Source organism: Aptenodytes patagonicus, chromosome 1 (genome assembly GCF_965638725.1).
Source record: "Aptenodytes patagonicus chromosome 1, bAptPat1.pri.cur, whole genome shotgun sequence".
NCBI classification, from domain to species: domain Eukaryota; kingdom Metazoa; phylum Chordata; class Aves; order Sphenisciformes; family Spheniscidae; genus Aptenodytes; species Aptenodytes patagonicus.
The window spans coordinates 81,177,676-81,198,191 of NC_134949.1; the positions used below are offsets into that span (position 1 = coordinate 81,177,676).

Below are 20,516 nucleotides of genomic sequence, written 5' to 3' on the forward strand. Positions count from 1 at the left end.
ACATTAGCTATCCTAACCAGACTTCAGGTGTGCTTTCGGAAACCAGAGTACCAGAGAACTTCTAGAAAAGTTCTGTTCATTAGTCTCAGTTGTGAACAGCTGCTGTTTGCTTCACTGTGAACAAATGCAGCTGAAGCACAAATCACCTTGTAAAATAAAGGGGCCTGAACTTGGGAGAACTCTTCAGCTGGTAGAAATCACAGAACCATTTAAGTCAAATGATATCATGCTAGAGAAATTTTAGGCTAACCTACTCAGCAAGGGGTAAGGCCTCAGCTGATGTCAGAGGGAGTATGACAACGTTATTTTGGCATGATCTCTTCCTCTGTGAAGCCATGTTAGTTTCCAAGTCAGTCATCAGCCAGACCAAATGCATTTTATATAATGATCTTCAGTGCAAGATGTGGGTGGGTCTCGCAAAACATTTCTGTGGTTAAGAGAGGATTTTGGTAGTTGATACATGAAGAGGGCTAGCTCTGCTTCTGCGCCATGGGCCTCGCTTAAACTAAAGGGGTCTCAGATGCAGTGTGTGTTTTAGGAAATATTGCAGTGCAGGGGAATGTTATATTCTGAACAAAATAGGTCTTTAGCATATGTATGCCTATACTGTTAGCAGCATTATTTAGTCTAAGGGAGCACAGATGTAAGACCTCTCACTACTGCAACATCAGGACTTGTGTCTACCTTGGCCAAATGATACTAGAGAAGTCATTCATAATGGCTGGACAAGTGTCAAGATACTAGGAACCTAAGGTCCATAATGTTTAATTTATAGATCATTCTGAGATGGTATTTCAATGCTAAGGGATATATGTCTTGCTATCATATAGCCATTAGGAAGTATTTATATGCCGGTGTATATTCAGAAGGCTGTGTCTATAGACTTAAAGGATATTTGAAATGAAGACTCTATAATACATGCTTCCACTCACACAGTGTCTATTTGACGGTCACAGGGGATTCTTAATGATGATATTACAGTCTCCCCTTTTTTGTAACATTACCGAAGCAGTGCTGTAAGTGTGGGCAGTAAACAGAGCTTTTCAGCCAGAGAAGAGAAATTGAGTTTTACCATGCCAAGGAGGAGTGGCTGAGGTTTGGGCACTTTTGCCATGTGAAAGGAGGAGTTAAAACTAGAGCGAGGAGGCAAGCTTGCTGCTATCAGTGGGGTTTAAAGCCAGCAATTGCTGTTTATGGGAGAGATTTCTTCCTACTCCTCAAACCCCAAGTGCTCTGTCTCCTCTCCCGACCCTCTCCAGGGCTGTGCAGCTGCTTATTTTTCTTGTGCCTAGTGTCAACCCTGGCAGCCAAGCAGCCAAGCCGCGAGACTGAGTGGGCAGGCAGCCTCCAAGGCTTTACTCTAGCTCTGCCGACCTCGGGACTGTACAATACATGGCTGTTATTAGCAGGGCGTGAAACTGCTGCCTCTTGCACACGTAGGGCAGTGCTTATGGGGGACATTTTGAGAGCCAGCTAAGTACTCTACACCTTATCACTACCTTGTGCATAACTATAAAAATCCCTCTAGAAGCATTAACTGCAGGAAGAAGGTTGTAGCCATGCCTCTCCATTTGAAAGTACAGTTTGCCCTAATTCCCGGCTAATTACGTAGTTCAGTCTTGCCCAGCAGTACAGCTGAGAAAATGGTGGGACATGGAAATGCCTGCTTTCAGGAGCCCTACCACATTGCTGGACCCGTTCACCACCTTCCCACTTTGGCTAGGTTGTTTGATACCACATCGCCTTAAAGCCTCTCAGTCCCAGCTCTCTCCACAACTAAATCCCTTTACCTTCAGATTGTACAAAGTTCAACCATCTGAGTTCTCTTTAAAAAAAAAGTACATGTGTGTGTTAGGGGAAAATGATGTTTCCTTGTGCTACAGAGACATAGTTACTTTCTAAGTAAGCTTATTTTAGCCAAAAGGCAGGAAATTGCAGCATGCCCAAACAATTAAGGTACCAGCCCTGACTCAACTCCCCTATTCAATCTCCCACACTTTTAAAGTTGCTGGGCCTCAGCAACATCCATGTGCTTTCTTGCCATCGCTCACTAGCCAACACACACCCTGTGGAGAGTCCCCCCCATATGACTGCTCCTTTGAAGGCCTTCTGACAGCCAAGGAAGTGATTTAGTCTTCATGGAGTCATTCACACCATCCAGACTGGCCTCAGACAAGTGATTTACACTTACAAAACAACCATCCACCAGTCCCTCCCCATCCCACAACCGAGTCCCTCTCTCAGTTTCTCCATCCTTCCTGAAAATACATGTAACAGGTTTGACCTTCCTGGAGGATGCTACTTTCTGTATTGTCTTTACCACACTTCTGTGGAGGTGTCTCTTTTCCCAGTGGAGAAGCTCCTTTTAATAGCATTTTCTAGCATTGCCTCTTCTTGGGTTTTCACCAGTTTCACAGGCTGCTATTTACTCTAGATGGGCTCTACTATATTCCAAATTCATTACACTCGCTAAGAGTTATCAGGTAGTCTTTGACCTGTAGTCTCTATTGTCCTATTAAAGATGGTCTCTACTGGCCTAATAATGGTAGATTATTTAGTTGCTGCTCCTCTGTCAGTCAGAGAGACCCCTCCAGAACCTCATATTTTTTTACCGTGCAATCTGTGGAGAAAGATACCCAGGGTGTAAATCATTTGTGGTTAAAAACAAAAAAACCCTGAGTGCCTATGCTCAAATTCCTAAAGGTCTCCCATGTGAAACTTGAAAGAAGGCAAACTGATTGAGGTAATCTGCACACAGAGCTTATACATTTAACTAAATTGTGCTGCCAATCATCAGCTGGTCCGTGATACCTAACAGTGTGCACGCTCATAGCTCTCAGCAGAGGTGAGGAGGTGCAGTAAGCCTAAATCTTTTCTAGTGGTGTTTAAAGCTAATGCTTTTTATTTCCTATTTGCAGTGGCCTGAGACACAGTTGCCACAGTTGCACTGATGCATGCCAGCTCATTGAATTATTGCAACTCAGCCATATACCTAAATTTGCTAATAGACAAGTGTAGCTTTTGAAGATGAGTTTTTAAGTGGCTGTAGGAGCCAAGCAGAATTTTCAAGGATTTTCAGTTTTCTTGTTGAAACAAACAGAGATTTAGTGGTCTAAAATACTTGGGTGGTTGGGTTTTTTTGCAAATTCCACCAGCCTACTAAATACCTCTGCAAGTCTGAGCAGCTCAGTCAGTTTAGAGTATGGGATGGGGCCCTTGATCACTTGGGACTTTTCTTGTGAAGATCTCAAGATGCAGATCTGAGTTCTTCTCATTTGAGGAATATTTATATTCAAGCTTAGCCTGAATCCATTCTAAAAATTAAGTGAACAACAAAAAACAAATCTGCACTTGAATCCTACCTCTTCTCAGAGTCTGAAGCTCTGTTGTTAGTCCAATAATTTGCCACTCAGGCATCTTGGGCTGAATTTTTTTGTGCTTTCTTGTTTTTGTGAAGGAGGGGGGTACCCTTGTGTGTGGGGGAAGTAATGATAGCCAATGGAAAATAACCAAACCCATTAGGTTCGACTAGAATTTACTTGCTAGCTGCACTGAGGTGAATGTGCAGCCCTGGCACAGTGCGATGCACATTGCATGCGCAATTCCAGTCAGCTGCCAAGGAGCCATCAGCTCCTTGAAACTATTCCAGGGACCACTGTAGAGAAGATATTAGGGGTCTGCCATCCCCATCAGTAAGAGTTGTATTTATATACTTGGAAATTTTCTAGAGCGTAGTTACAGCAGTATACTACTGATTAAAAATAACATCACATGTTGCAAATAATGAGGTGAAAGTAAAGTTTAGGGTAAATCATATCTCTGCAGAACTGTAAATATTAGCTGTAAGTTGCTATAATTGGAGGGTGTCTGCACCGGGCTGCACGTTCAAGAATATGACAGAACCTGACATCGCCTTGCCTCTGCGGGAGCGCCATCCCTCCAGCTGACCCCAAGGAGGGCCACTCCTTCCAGGACTAGCAGTAGTGGCACAAGCAAAACCAAATGACTGACATTGGGACGGCGAATTCCCGCAGCGCTCTCCCAGTGGGGCCGTACACCAGCCAATCACCTCAGCAAACTTCCAGCACAGTCCAAAAGCTCTGGTTCAACAACAAACACACTCATCCTTCCTCTCTTCCCTTGGGTTTCTAATAAATTCCTGCCTTGGCCAAAAAGTGTCTCTTTTTTCCTTGACAAATATCAGCTAATTGAATGTTTTCCAATTTGAAACTGCTCCCACCAAGACAGACCTCTCTTGCAGATGAGGTGGGGCCAGCCTGAGCCCACCACAGGTGTTTAGCCCAGTACTGCCCACTGATGGTCATGGTGAATGATTCACTGCTGACCTAGGGAATCACATCACCTTTAGAGTGATTTTAATGAAGGACTGGATAGAAAGAAAGCATGGAGATCTTTAGGAAAAGCTGCTCTAAAACAGTGAATTCAGCATGAATTGTTGACATACACTATGCAGGTTTTGTTCTTAAAGTTATCACAGATTACATAGGATGATGAAAAAAAAATGTTAGTTTTTGGAATGCAGCAGTATTACCAACTCTGATCAACTGGTAAAATATGCCCTGGGGAGTCAGACCTAGAGGAATTGAAGGAAAAGGAAAATAAAAAAAAGACAGTTAAAGTTTTTTTGGTTTTTTTTTTTTTTAATTAAGATTCTTGCACTAAAAAATCATTTTCTATACAGTCTTTTATTGAAAGAGTTCGAGAATGAATTGCATGTGTGTCAAGGAACCACTTACATGGCCCTTACTACGCTATTACCTGAGCACCTCCCACATTATTAAAAGGCACAAACCAGTAGAGCAATATAATCTCTCTTCCCTTGTTCCTTATAAATGAAGTCTAGAAAAGGTTTTTTCTAATATGTGCGTGTCTAAGACACTAAGTGTGTGTGTGTGTGTGTGTGTGTGTGTGTGTGTGAAAAATTATTGATGGAAAGATGATCGAAGAACTGGTTTTGTGAATTTGTGAGAGGAAAGATGACAGAAATTACAGTGTTAGTCTGGGACTTTCAATTTCATGCTCTTCTACAGACCTCCCGCGTAGTCCAGGGGAAGTCACTTGTGCCCAGAGCCGCACAAGGGCTTAGCTGCAGCAGTGTTTGGCATTGCAGCGTTTAATTGCAGCCAGCTACCTGCTTGGTATCCACAGCTGTGGGGTAGGCGGCTGAGCTACGTATGTGACTTGGGGTGGGGGGACAGGGAAAGGAAGGCTTCTCTGCATCCATGTGCCAAGAAGGGACCTGTCCAGGCTGTTCATTGGCAAATGCACGTGGAGGAGAATTATTTTCTGTCCTGGTCCCAGTTGCGGGTACCTTATTCTGGGTGAGGGGGAGGAAGCTATCACTGAACAACAGTCGCATCCATGAATGAAAAAAACTGAAATTGGTTTCATTTTTTAAATTAAAACCCAGAAAAATTTCAAATGGGAATGGACATTTTTCTGTGAAAAATGTTAATGAAAAGTTTTTTCCAACCAAAAAATGTGACTGGCTCTTTCCTGTCACATTCCTCCTCTTGTAGATGTCACGGATGAGGTGACCATCGGGGTAGGTTTCAGCTAGAACAGAAACCTGCAATTTTTGCCAGATGTCATCTCTTCAAAACGCACTGCTTTGTTCTTTGTAGGACTGGTAGGGAGAGTCTATAGTAAGGGCACCGGCAAACTAAGCTCTGGTTTTAGAGACAGTACAGGTTTCAGAGATACTCTTTACAGTTTGAAAATGGGAAATACCATCAATAATGTTAATATCTCTAACAATTTCAGATGTGCTCATTAAATATGTTATTCATATCCCTTTTCAAAAAGCATTTTATATTCTCATACTGAACATGTCATCATCCCCACGTAACACGTACCAACCCCAGACAGGAATAGAAAGACAGGCTGACAAGAATCCATTTTAGCACCTGGAAGCTAGATGCCTTTGGTTGCCTGCCCTTTAACCACTGTAGCAAGCCATCTCTCAGAGGTTGGTTTTGCGTTCAAAGTAAAATGCATCTATACGGCCATCTGAGGGATCTGGACAGTTGAGCTATAAAAACCCTGTTGTTTCTGACAGCAGCAGAACCCCCAGCTCTGTGCAATTGTCTTTCCATATTTCATAGTTGCCAGTTATTACGCTGTGCTGCACACACACACATTGCAAGCAGGAAGTAGGAGCAGCTTAGCTCTTGGCTTCCCCAGTCTCAAGAGACTGCCATGAAACTGAAAAACACTAAACTAAAACCTAAGTATCTGTTAGACCTTTAATTAGCGACCTAAGGAGTGTTTGCCAAGAGGAAATTTGAATTCAATTATCCAAATAGAAAGTATTTAACCTCTCAATAGCACTCAAGTAATTATAATACTTGGGTTTTTTTTCAGGAACCTTAAAAAATAAAACAAAAAGCAAATTAAAAAATGGTAGAAGGTGTCAATTTTATATCACATGGAGTATACAAAGGAAAGCTGTAATATTGCCCATGCTTTAGACCCTTCATGTTAGCCCAGAAAGAGGCAACCTCAAGCACGGAGAGCAGGTTGCAGGATTCTTGATTTCCCCACTGAAACAGCCAGCAACAGTATCAGGGCCAACAGTGGTAGTTTATGTGCATCAGTACAATAAACACACAACTAAGATCAGCAGGTCATGTCATGCAGCTTTTAATGTGATAAAGGTGCTCAGTGTCAGAAGGACTAGGACGCATCAGAAGAGGCTGTATATTCCAGTACATTTTGCAAACATCAGTTGATACCAGCCAAGCCATTTGCATTTCAGATTGCAGCAGCTGTTTCAGCCCTGATCCCAACTGTCCTTTCACTACACATCCACCCAAAAGTTTCCAGAATTAATCCTAAGGAAAAAAAGTCAATATTTTCTTGCTCCTCTCTTCACAGACTGTAGGTTGCTTTGGGATTATGTTTATCAGCTGCTTTCTGACAGCCGGTACGAAAATTTCATCCGATGGGAAGATAAGGAATCCAAAATATTTCGGATAGTGGATCCCAACGGGCTGGCCCGGCTGTGGGGAAACCACAAGGTAAGGAAGCAATGCAATTTTCCTCCTGCGGCACTTCACCTCTTGTAACATCACAGGATTCACTTATAAACAGGGGGAAAAGGAAGAAAGCATGTGCATATAAACTACTGCTGGAAAGTTGTAATCTTTCATTCTATGCACATTAGAAATATAAAGCATCCAGCCTCAAGCATTAAAACCTATCCTTCATATAGAGAACCTGTTGGTTTGGTTTAAAGGCATTTAGTTATAAATGCATTTAATTATAAAATTATGAGGAGTGCAAGAATTAACGGTCCTTCTCTCTCAAGGCATCTCATTTCTCCCTGAAACCTGATGCTAAGGATGTTCTGGTTAGATGTGGTCTAGAAGGAGCTGTATACTACATCTCGGCAGGAGCTTTCTGTCTGAGTTCCTGTCTGCACCAACGTTCAGATTTCACACACTGTCCTGTGACAGACACCAAATGCTGCAGGATTATGTATTTCCTTTTAAGAGGGTAATTCTACTTTGTTCTCTGGAAAGCAGTTACTGATCTTTGCAGTTTGGGGCTGAGTATGTACAGATATATCTATATGAGTATATGCATATGAGTATATTCATATGAGTATATGAGTAGTCAGCATGGATTTACAAAAGGGAAATCATGCTTGACCACCCTGATACCTGTCTACGATGAAATGATTAGCTTGGTGGATGCAGAGAGAACAGTGGATGTAGCTTATCTTGACTTTAGAAAGGCTTTTGAGACTGTCTCCCATAATATTCTCATAGACAAACTAATGAAGTATGACCTAGACAAGAATACAGTGAGGTAGATTGAAAACGGGCTGAACTGCTGGGCTGAAAAGGTTGTGGTCAACGGCACAGAATCCAGTCGCTAGTGATGTTACCCTGGGGATTGATTCTGGAGCCAATACCGTTTAACATGTTCATTAATGACCTGGATGATGGGACAGAGTGCACCCTAAGCAAGTTTTCAGACAATACAAAACTGGGAGGAGTGGCTGATGGGCCAGAGGGTTGTGCTGCCATTCAGAGGGACCTGGACATGGTGGAAAAATGGGCTAACAGGAATTTCATGAAACTTAACAAGTGGCAATGTAAAGTCCTCCACCTGGGCAGGAATGGCCTGGGGAGGTGTGAGACTTTACATTTCCCCTTGTTACATTTCATGAGACCCCAGGTGTGGGACTATTGTACTAGGAAGGTGGTCAGACACTGGAGCAGGCTGCCCAGAGGAAACTGTGGAGTCTCCATTCTTGGAGATGTTCAAAACCCAACCGGACACAGTCCTGAGCAACTGTCTCTGGTTGACCCTGCTTTGAGCAGAGGGACTGGACTAGGTGATCTCCAGAGGTGCCTTTTCCAACCTCAACTATTCTGTGATTCTGTATTTGAGTATACATAGCCTATAATCTTGATAAGGTCAAGATTTTCTCATGTGACTCATTGCTTACAAGAACATCTGTCTTAGAGGTCTTGGGCTGCAACACTGAGAATGGAGAGTTCTGCCCTTACCCAACCTCCATGTTAATGATCAGGCCTTGCCATCATGTCTCATGTTGGGTGTCTAAAACTGAAGCTACTTCAGACCACTAGCCACTTGGGAAATGCAGTGGCCTTTTAGCATGTAAGAAATGGAAAAAGCACACATGGTATTTCAGGGGGCTTCCCAATGAGTGGAATCTAGATTTTGCAAGGAAAACATTGTCATTGTTAGTGTTTAATTGGACAGGAGCAACTTATGTGGCCTCCCTTAGCAGAGCTGTTGCGGTCAGGGCAAGCAGAGGAGATCTGCTCTTAGGAGGCATTTTAGGCAGATCAGTCTCATTTAATAAAGCCAGGTCAACACTACAGACTTCTGCCTAATCTTGGACTGACAGAGCTGTGCAAAGCCAAACTCCTAACATGGAGGCTCACAGAGCAAAAGCATGCTTCTACTAGTTCGGCATGTTTTGCCCATGGCAAGGCGGCTGGTTTATACTCGTGCAAACATGGCTTTGCCAGTATAGTTGTCTCTCTGCTGGGAGTTTCTTTGCCAGCATAGTAACCAGTGCTCCTCCTTGTACCAGAAAAATGCTCTTCATGTAGATGTAGCCTAAGGGACTGATCCTGCTATCCCAAGTCAGTACTATGAGGACTGCCCACATACAGCTCTGACAGTGCCCGTCACTTCCTTATGACACTCAGCTTCAGCAGGGCCATACCTCAGTCACCCTACAGTGCTCTGGCTATGGCCTTTGGGGTCAGCAGCTCCCAAAATGAAGGGGATCCTCTGTCATAGAAGCAGATGTGCAACCTAATGGGCTTCTTGATTTATACCTGTATAACAAGAGGAGAAACAGGCTGTCAATCTCCACAGTGCTCTGTAAGCATTAACTAGTTAATGGAGGGGAATCCCAGAGGAACAGCACTCTTAGGAGGGACTGCTGACAGATTCAGTCTATTAGCCGCTGTTCTTATGCTTTTACAAAAGATGGTTTCATTAAGAACAGGCCTGTCACATCCCACTTGGCATGAGCATCTCCCTCCATCTAATGTCTCCTCTTGTGGTTGATGAAGCCTTTTGTTAGCTGTGATCCAAAAAACTGTAGACAAACCTCACTTGGAACTTTTGTTAGGCTTTCTTGCTTAAATTGTCCTCTGTGAAAAGAGACCCATAAAAATTTGGTGATGAGGGCTGGAGGGGCAGGATGGGCCTGCAAACAGCAGAAGAGTGGAACATGTAATTTCTTGAACTGACTTGGTTACTTTAGCTAGCTGTGATAGTTCTGCAACTCCTTTTGGGGCTTAGGAAGGTTTTAATGAGTCATCTCACCACGTTTTTCCTTTTTCTTTTGAAAAAAACAGAACAGAACAAATATGACTTATGAGAAAATGTCCAGAGCCCTACGCCACTACTACAAACTAAATATTATCCGGAAGGAGCCAGGACAAAGGCTTTTGTTCAGGTAATTTTTTCTTTTCGTTGCCATTCCTTTCTACAGACAATTAGATTTTGAAGATGGAGGATGGAATTGTGTGTGGAATACTTCATTGCCACAGCTATGACACAGGTGACAATGGGCATATCTTTGTAAAAGCTGTCTAGACCAGGGCTTCCCAGCTTTCAAGGCAACTGCACCAATTTACAAAAATACGGGCCTGTTTCAATGGTCAGTGGAGTCAATAGAAGTCTTTTCACTCACTTCAAGCAGGCTGCGCCATTGTTTAAGACCTTAGCTAAATGATTCATGATCTCAGCCAAGGTGCTGGAAAACCCACTCCAAATTCACTTCTCAGACACAGCTGCCGGTGAAAGCTAAGCAGGGATCAGGCAGTTCCTCAAGTGCATCAGCATCACAGAAGAGAAGTGCTGATGACCATGTCTTCAGCGGTGCTGCCTTCAAGGAAGGAGGGACCTGCAAGAGCTGTTCATAAAACCTAACGCATCGGATTGGATGATACAACCAAGAATTTAGGAAATAGTGCCCGAAACAGCGTAAAGCAGGGAGTTACTTGTACAAACTTGAGTGCGGCTGGCAGAGAGTGAGAGCACTCCAGTTCTTTTCAGACAAGACCAGTGAATCGTAGTGCGTACGTCTGACCCACAGAGCACTGAACTCAGACCAAAGACTGCTTTGATGTCAGTGGTCTGGATCTAGTAATGTGCTTGGAAATGATATCAATAGGAAGGCAGTCTTGGAGTTTGTTTTCTTAAATAGCTAACAGAACTGCATTAGCACGCAAACTATCTACAGCTGAAAAGGTTTCTGTGGAATGTCTTGTTTATGTCAGCTCTTAGAATAAGACTTAGATGGGGGAAAGAGAGTGAAGGGAAGAAGGAATCACAGGCAAAATCAACTGTGTGATTTTAATATTTTGCGGAAAGTTAAAACAAGGTTGCTCCATCAGCAGCAGTACCAATGAAGGCAGCCTGGATTGCTATGGCCTTGTGTGAAGACTGCGCTGCCCCGGGGGAATTCTGTGATGCTGAACAGTGAACGTGCTTATCTTGGAGCCTCTCCTTTGGTGGGGGCACAAACAAAACAGAAGTCCATCTCTTCTCAACCAGGCTGCCTATTTTCTCAAAACTGTAGAAACTTAAAACCCTTGGAGACCTCAGTTCCTCTGTCAGACTTGCCCAAAATTGACCAACAGATTCAAAGGTCACCAGGGAGCATAAAACATGAGCATATAAATCTCATTTCCTTCGGAAACTGGAAAAAAACAACAACAAAGCATTTTTTGCACAATTCCCAATAAAAACTTATTGATGTTGTTTTCTTAGACCTATTTATATCTGAAGAGAAAAAGAAGAACAGCTGCAAAAAATCAAGCCATTAATGTGCCTTTCTTGGCTATTTCTCGTAAGCACAGAAATAATAGGAAATGTGACTTTATAAGTAACGTGCAGGCAGTTGTCATCTGCAGATATGTGTACAGAGCTTTAAGTAAAATGGAGTCAGAGAAGGGATTTCTAATAGGTTGCCTGAGTGTCTTCTACAACAAAAGAGGTCACAGATACTGTTTCTTCATTAGCTTGTAGTTCTGGGTTGGCTTTTTAAAATTTAATCAAATGCTATTACAAATACCCATGCTTTGAGTTTCTTGACATGACTTAAAAGACCAGAAAGAATACCCAAAGTACTGCAGTACAGTTCACATCAGCCCATTTCCCACATGGTTTAGGAAACAGAGCAGACGGAATGTAGGGAGGGCAGTGGGATCACTCTCTGTTTTGATTTCATCCTCACGCAAGATCAATAAGATGAGCACAGGGTTTAAATCAGGGCACAGTCTGGCCCATAGGCTTTGGTGCGTTTTCACTGTGTATCCAGGGACTGATTTACCACTTCTGTATGCTAGTTTTTCACCACCGTAACACCATTTAGATCAGCAGTGTTCTTCCAGCATACAAATCGGAGTGACACAGCAGTGAGTCACGGGCCTTTTTTTTTTCCTAAATGCATATGTGCACATGATTTCCAAAATTAGAAGGGGTGGCAAAAGGTTAGTTCCAGGCTGTGCTATGCATTTGCTGAGAGACTCCAGATTTTTCAGACGGAAAGCCTTCAGCTTTATAACCTCAGAGGCAGAAGAGGAGGCAAGTCTTGCCCATGAGCTTCAGCAGTGATTTTTCTGGGTCAGTGATAGTAACGAGGTCAGTTGGTTTTGTTTTCACTGGAGCAAGGATACTGAGCATATCATCAACCTGAAATAAAATCAGCTCCTCTGATTAACACATTTTGTACTGCTGAATGTTAGCCAGCACATCGTTAATGAAAGACTGTGAAATTTTGTAACACTTCCAGCATAAACATCTTTCATCCTAATTTCTCCAGAAGTACTTATGAGTTAGGAAAGTGATTTGTGTTTAAACTAGGATTTCATCCTTCCTGTGCCACTCACTCTCTCTTCCTACACCATTAAATTCAGAAAGAAAAAGCAGAGCTTTTCCGTGCTGTCTCTGTGCAGTAGTACACAAAAGCATCCTGGCAAAGATCAAGACTGCAGACTTGATCTGCAGGCCGGTGGATGTCCTTTCCCATTTCCTACTGCTGCCATGCCTCCCCAGAGGCAGTTTCTGTTTCTAGCCCCCTACAGACTTACTGCATCAAGACATTAGTGCTGGGAGCCGTGGCATTCATTTACAGAGGATACTGCTTCATTACAATTACACTTGCTGCAATCACAAAGGAAGAGACTGTCTTTGCTCACAGTTCCTTAGCCCAAAAGCTTTTTCTTTCAGGGCTTTTTCCATTTCCCAGAACTTGTTCTGACTTGGTCCTTGGCTTTTTCCACCACTGTTCCTTTGGTGTTTCATATTCCTCTTCACTCACCTACACACAAGCCTGCACAAACCAGTAGCCCTCCGCCTCTCCACGCCTTGCGAGTGCTTTTGCTTTGAAATGGGCTGGCCATAAAGGTTTTTAATGTTTCTGTCACCAGACACATAAATGAGTGTACCCATGGCATACTGTCATCTTACGTGACAACAGCAAACAATATGAGGGAGAAGAAGAAAATATCATTCTTTGGAAAAGACTATGGGGTTTGGTTCAGGTTTGGACTTTCAAGGAGCAGGGGAAAATGCCTGTGATTTTTTTGGTTTCCTTTCCAGGTATGGAGGAGGGAAGACACCAGTGGGCTGGGGAGAAGCTGGAAAATACTAAGTCGTTGGGAGGAAACAGCAAAGATGATTTTTGGAAGCTGTAGAGCTCAGGGGCCTCAATGTTTTGATGAAGGTAAAAGCTGAGACCGCTGGGAAATCCACTTGTTTCTCTGTTTTGCAGGTTCATGAAGACCCCAGATGAGATTATGAGTGGCCGAACAGACCGCCTCGAGCACCTTGAATCCCAGGAACTGGATGAACAAATATACCAAGAAGATGAGTGCTGAAGGGAACTGGTGCACCGCCTCTGTGGGTCCATGGGAGAAACATCTGCCTGGATGGCTGGCACAGTTTGGGAGGGGAAGCAACAACACAGAAGCAGTACTTGGGGTCGCCGCTTAGCTTGAAGACCACGCAGGACCTGAAGCACCTTAACAAAACAAACTAACAGGCAGAAGTGGTGCTGGCAGAAAAGTAAAGGGGAGAAAGCCTGGACTTACGCACTACTTCACTGTTCCTACAAAGTCTCCCTTGAGTTCTTTCTTTCTTTTTGGTTTGTTTCAGTTTGGGGGGGGAGGGGTTGTTGTTTTTTTTCCCTAATAAACATGCAGTTTGACTTTCTGTATCTCACATAGGACAAGACATCAGATTATGCTTTTTTTTTTTTTGGAAGGCTTTCCTATGGAAATAGAGCGCTCTTATTTTCTGTGCAAGTCTCATGACATAACACCGCATAAAACAATAGCAACACAGAAGGGATTTGCTCAAAGGTTCCAGTTTGCTTGGATCAATTTACATGTGCTGCCACTGGGAAATGTGTTGAAGCTACCAAAAGAATTTACCACACATACCTGTCAAATGAAGAGGAGTCACCCTTCACGTGTGGGCTGGGGTATCATCCCAGCATAGCTTGGGCTCACAATGAGTCCTGAAGTGGCTATTAACTGCTGGAATATGGACCAAAACCAATCACCTAAGTGCTCCGGGGAGGAGAAAAATAAATGTGACAAACCTCTGCAATAGACTTGATGTTGACATTTTCCCTCCCTCTAGCAAAGAAGTGATAGAATGGAGCTGAGGGGGGGGGGGGGGCGAGGACAAATACATATATATATATGTGTATATATAGAAACGTTTCTCATATATATGTATATATATGTAACCCCCACAATATATCCACAATGCAGAATTTCAGCTCAAAGCTTTCTATAAAAAAGCAAAGGCTGAAGCATCTGTAATTACGAAAGGGAGGGGTGTTTCTTACACCTTCTAGCAATTTTGGGGTGAAAGGTGAAGGACTGTTCCTTACATCGTAGGGAGAAAGCAAAGGGACCCATCACATGGTTTGTATTACTCAGAAACCTCTCCAGGATCACTTTGTGCTGCTGGAGAGGTAGATGATTCACCAATCTGAAAACTGATGGTAGAGAACTAGAGACCAAATAGCTATACTTATATCTTGTAATTGATTTTGGCTTTGTTTTGAAATTTGTTTTTTTAATGCCTCCCACTACCCTCCCCCGCCCCACAGCTCTGCCATCAAGGGAGCTTGTCTCAGCTTGCCCGTTTTTAACATGATTTAAAAGACAAGAAAAAAAGAAACCCTGCAGCCGTGTTGCTTTCTTGGTTTTTGGTTTTGTTCTGGTTGCAAGGTGCCCCATTTTTCACACCCCCAGTTTGGTTTGCTGCACTGAGGGTGCTTTGCATGAGGCGAAGAGCTATGCCTAGTTTGGTCACAGGAAGCTCAGCAGTCCTTGATGCCCAGTACAAGAGAAATTACTGGCCTTTTTCTTTTCACATTGCTTGGGCCACCATGACAGGAAGGTCTGTGGTGTCCAGGCGTCCAGTGATCCATCATCAGTGGTCGTTTTAATGGAAGGAAGATCTAGCAGCAGAAATGGTGCTTGCAAAGAGAAGATGTATAGAGAAACTGTGCGGGAATCACGTGGTGTCTGGAAGAAAGCACGTCCACACCACTTCATTAAAACAAAAAGTCTCCTTTATGGGAACACGCATACTAGAAATGGAAAAGATCAATGGGCTAATCTAATCTGTTTCAACCAAAAAACAAGGTACATTCCCATGATAGAGCTTTTATCAGCTATTAAACCAACACAACATTTGATCTTACCACATACTTAACAAGAGGGTTAATCTATCCAGGAAAAAATGGCACTCGGCAATGAATAGTGTTCCCTACGTTTAAACAGAGACAGTCCAATCTCACAAAAGACTTAATACTGAGTCACAGGTCATAGAAGGAACGGCTTTGTTAAGGGTGTAGATAGGCATCGTACAAAGAGGAGAGATTTTTCAGAGCCAGTATCTGATGGATACGACAGGGCGTACGTCTCTCCATAAGCTTTTCCCAGCCACATTTTTTTATTAAATAGTAGTCAATATGTTACAAGTTCCAGGACACCACGTACTTGACTTCTTCTGCCTCAAAAGAAAAGACACGGGAGTGTGTATCAGAAAGATGAGCAGACAACCTGTCACCTGTCTCTGCTGTGACTCTGAAGTCCTTGAAGCTCAGGAGGTGTGAGATTGGGAGACGCTGTGGGACTTCGGTGGTCACAGATCTGAAACCAAAGGTCTCTTGAAACCAAGGGGCCAAGGAGTTACTCTACTCTGTCACCTTGCTCATGGGCACCCAAGTTGCCATGACAGTTGACATGGCGGCCATGTCTCAGGAGCTGGGGTGAAGAGGGTGTGGTGAAGAGGTGAATATGAATGACGGATGAAGTGTGATCATAAGTATCAATGTAAAGAAAGGCTCGTGCTGGTTTCTTGTGTTTCTTAGAGTGTTCAGTGGCAGAAAGAAACCAAGTTTGTGCAGAGAACGAGTCATATCCTTTACTGCTCTGGCTGTGACAACTGCATAACTGCATTATTTTCTTTTGCCTGCTGCAGGTACTGTTATGAGATGGTGAGGGAAAAAAAAGATTATAGGGACCTTCTATGTAAAGTGCTCTGATGAGCCACAGGTTTTTGTTACGGCCAAGGTGCACACTGCAAAATACGGAGAACGAGAGACAATCCGCCAGTGTAAGCCCATATGCTCACTGTGTATGCTAGCAAACAAAGTTCATCCTCGGCACTGGGTAAGACAGGAAAGAGCAAGGAATCCTGAAATCACACATGTTGTCCCATAGGGAAATTTTCTAGGGGAAATTTGGTAGAAGAAATGTTCACCTTTGCCAAAAATGCAATCACTTTCACCTGCAGACTCTAAGTCAAAGGGAAAAAAATACTTGGTGGCTGTTGGAAATTCTTCCAGTTCACATGTAAAGGACATCTTAAGACAACTTCTTCTCCACCACAACCACAGAGAAGAAGTTCTCTCAAGGCTGATGCTAGTTGGAGTGAAAATAGCCTTTGAACTTGGAGCAGGCCGATCCCACAGAGGCCCTTCCTGGCCGGTGCTGTCCCCTGCCTCCTGCCAGGTCTGCATGGTGCAGCAGAGAGTGGCACAGGTGACACTGCAGCTGCCAGAAGTGCAGAGGCTTGGGACCTGCTGTGGGAGCTGCAGGATTTGAACTGCTCTTGGGGTCTTGGAAGCAAGTTTACCAGCTATGACTGAACCCCCCCCCCCAAAAAAAAAAAAAAAACAGGCTAGAGCAGCTGCAGTAGACAGATTCCCATCTACCTCACATCCAAACGGCAGATACATGGAGTGCAAACACAGCATTAACGTACTGAGCTACAGGAACGCTTGGCTGCCCGTCTGGGCTAGCACACCACTGTCTTTCCACCAACCCTGACCCCCGCCTCCCCTCCCCAATTTCTGATTTCCCAGTGTAGAATTTGCCAGCAGCAAAGCAGCCAAACTTTCTGCCTTTGCCACCAAAGCAAGTGGGAAAAGGGAGAAAGAGTCTTATCCTTGGAGACCCGCAAAAGCCATCTGGACATGGTCCTGGGCAACTGGCCCTAGGTGGCCCTGCTTGAGCAGGGAGGTTGGACCAGATGACCTCCAGAGGTCCCTTCCAACCTCAACACCCGACAAAGGATCTTCACACTGTGCAGTTAAGTGGGACCTTCATTGCCATCAGCTTGCTACAAGTCTGAACAAGCCACAAGCCGGTCAGGTAGGACACGCTGCAGTTCCACAGCAGAACATTTTTCTTGATGTAAGTTTGAAACCTTTTGACTGCCCCTCCATCCAAAGAACACTACTGGGGCCCTTTCTGTGAACACTAAGTTGCTGACACCCTTCCCTTCAGATTCCACGCATGCATTCTCCAGATCTCTTTGTCAGACTGCAACCGTGTGCAAATCCAGAATGCATCAGTTCGAGGTCTTTTTTTTAAATAAAATTCTAGTCTTTTTATTGATGATGGCTTTTTGTTTTTTTAAGGTGTGGGGCTAAGGGACTGAATCAAATGAATGTAACAAAACAAAAACAAACAAAAAAGCCTATTCTCAGGGCCAGTGAGTTGCAAATAATTTTTAAAATGCCTGTAATTACATCATCTCAATAAAAAAATTTAATATAAAAGTGGGAATGCCAAATTTTGTTGGTGCAATCATTGCTACAAGGTCTGTCCTTTTTAAAAACTGGTACCCAAGTATCTACAGCACAGAGCAGCTGTTTTCAATCAGGAAAAGGAACCTGCAGGCTTCCCATGCCGAAACATGTATGAACAGTGCCTGGATCTTCCCTGGGAAGCGTTGTTTGGAAAAGTTAAGGCCGTCCCTTGGAGTATTTACTTTGCTGCCTGCCCTGAGAGATGAGCAGAGCACCCCACTAGTGCCTAGATGGGTGTACCTGGTTCTCCTTCCTTCTCTTGGAGGGGGATATAGAAGCAAAAACCAAAAATGAGGTGGTGCAATGACTGTTGTATCTTTTTTATCCTGCTAAACAGGCCAGGTCAAGGAGTTTGAGAGCAAGAGGTTTTCCTGCAGTATTCATCTTTGCAAACCAGTCTAGAAACCCTGCCGCTAATAGGGGGACCTCATTTCCCTGTCTTCACCCCTAACCAAGTAAGGCACAGGGACGTCGGTGCCACCAGGTGCTGAATGCTTAGAGGACAGCAAGGTGAGGCGGCACAAACCGCTCACTGCTGTCCATCACTCCCTACGGCAGTCCTTGTCTCCTGCAGAGTGGCCTTACTAGTGCTGACGGCAGTGTGAGGCCCCTGGAGGGTTTCTTAATGCGCTGCTCCAGGTAGGTGCCACCAAACGCCATGGCAAACACATCTGGTCAGCGGCACGCAGGCTGCATCTAGTGCTCTCTGGTGGGAGCAATTCATGGCAGGTTAAATCGTTTGGATCCCAGCTACGGCTCAGGATGACCCCATGATAATCTGGCTGATCTGTGGGTTATCCACTCAGCTGCTCCTTGCACAGTATTTGTTCTTGGTTTTCTTCCACTGCTGTTTTTAAACCACAAGGCAAAGGAGTAGGCACTAAATAAACCCCTCTCTGAGCCAAGACATCAAGCAAGAAGGAAACGAAGTGTGTTGCTCAGTAATTCAGTCCCTTCAGGCCATTTCCCTTCATTTTAGAAGAGGAAATAGATGTATCCTACACCCTCTCACAGCTTTCTGTGCCCTCTGAACAATAGCAAACGCTGCAGGTTGAAGGCATACGGAGGAAGTTCTCAGTGGTTTTGGCTATTGCTCCAGTGAGGATTAGTCTCAGCTCAAGAACTAGTCTTGAGCCCAGAGAAATGTTAGAGAACATCCTTTGGAGGCTGCAGGACAAAAGAGGCCCAGCAGTGCATGCCCAATACATCTTCCTCTCCCATTTTCAAAAATAATTCCGCTGTAAAGGAAAGCTACCAGGCCAACACCAGCGCGGGGATCGTGGATGATGCATACATTTGCAGACTATGGCTACCATGGGCATGACGGTGCACTCTTCCTCCATAACGCTCCCCAGCGCTGACCAGGAGAGATTTTGCAAGGGTGTCAAAGAGGACCTCAATGACTGTCCATGCACCGCTGGGACTTACAGAGGCTGCCAGTGAGGTACTGACAGCAGCATTTTTTAATTATACAGAAACCTATTTCAAAGTAATACTTAGCAGAAAGGTTTTCACTTCTCCCAGATGAGACTCCACCTGTGAGGTACAAGCAAACAAGGACATGCTTTTTTCCCCTCAAAGGCTTATACTCATTCAGGCAATCCTGACTTCAGTTTGAAACCCAAGCAGCTTCAAGCAATGCAGAAAGAGCCACCTATGAAAGGTGTGAGGGCACGAGGAGAGAGAGGATGCACTACCACGGTATGAAGCCAAAAAACAAGCATGCTTCATTAATCACCTGAAAGAAAGGATTGGTGTGTCAGTGTAAGTATTCTAATAGCACAGGACCAGGCGGATCTACCGCATGCCAGCTCTCTCCGTACTGGATTCCCATGCACCCAAGGATCTGCCAGCTACACCGCATTCACCTCGGGCACCACCTTGCCCAGTTCTGCTGCAGAAAGCAGCATCCCTTCTCAACCCCATGCAAAGCCCAGCAGAACTGGAAGTCATGCCAGATTATACCCACCTGATAGGAGAAAGGTGCCCTACTTCATGAGCTGCTTCAAAAGAAATAGCTGAACACACGCTGCTGTCCCGCCAGGCCCAACAAGGAGGAGGAGGCTGGGGAGGGAGGAAGGAAAGGGATGCAGCCCAGTTCAAGCTTTCCCCTCACTGGACAGCCTCCTAAGAGCCCAAAAGAGAGTCGGGCGATGCTGGAGGATAAGCTTCCCAGCACCTACTTCCAAAAGAGGCAAGGACATGAGGTGCCAGGGCATCAATGCCAGGGCAGTTGCAACTTCGGCACAAAATGTAAGACAGGACTGTGCCCACTGGCGAACAAAATCACATCAGTTTCTTCATTCTAGGTGTTCCTACCTGTTTTCCCCAACCAACTCAAAAATTATATGTCATTTTGCAGCCAAGGCAGAAAAAGAGGGGCAAGAGCCTGTCCTCCCACCTTCATCCCTCCCATCCGCTCTTTCCTCACCTTGCTGCCTTAAGGAAAGGTGAGCGGGATGTGAATGCTCAGCACCCAGCTGTCCCCTACATGGAGAGACGTCAGTGTGCCATGCACAGCAGCGCGTGGCTCGCTGCTGAGCACACGGGGACCTGCCCCATGCCAGCCCCCTCGCTCAGCCCAAGCTGGGTCCAACAGTGGCAATGTCACCAGTGAATGAAACAGCCTTTTTCTTCCTCCCCTGTGGCAGTAATGTTGTATCCCTGCTGTAACAGCCCTCATTTGCTCAAAAGGACAGCACTAACAGTGCTTAACGACTATCATCCACGGTTGATCATCATAAGCCGGGCAACCTATTTGCTTATTGACCAGCTCTCCGCCCGCCGTGTGCCCCTGGTTAGTTTGCCCACTGAACAGTAAGGCTTAGGTTGTGTGTAATGGTTCACTCCACAGGACACCAATACCTTCTTG

General features: G+C 44.5%; 1 protein-coding gene across 4 annotated transcripts in view; it reads left to right on the top strand.

The window, feature by feature from the left end:
- Positions 1 to 13,737, top strand: part of ETV6 (ETS variant transcription factor 6) — a 140,094-nt gene extending 126,357 nt beyond the window's left edge. For all 4 annotated transcript variants that reach the window (XM_076344616.1, XM_076344624.1, XM_076344632.1 and 1 more), the window contains 3 exons: positions 6,898 to 7,040; positions 9,873 to 9,973; positions 13,298 to 13,737. In XM_076344616.1, the coding sequence (XP_076200731.1) occupies positions 6,898 to 7,040; positions 9,873 to 9,973; positions 13,298 to 13,403 (350 nt within the window). In that variant the 3' untranslated portion in view covers positions 13,404 to 13,737. The remainder of the gene's footprint in view (positions 1 to 6,897; positions 7,041 to 9,872; positions 9,974 to 13,297) is intronic.
- Positions 13,738 to 20,516: the final 6,779 nt, after the last annotated feature.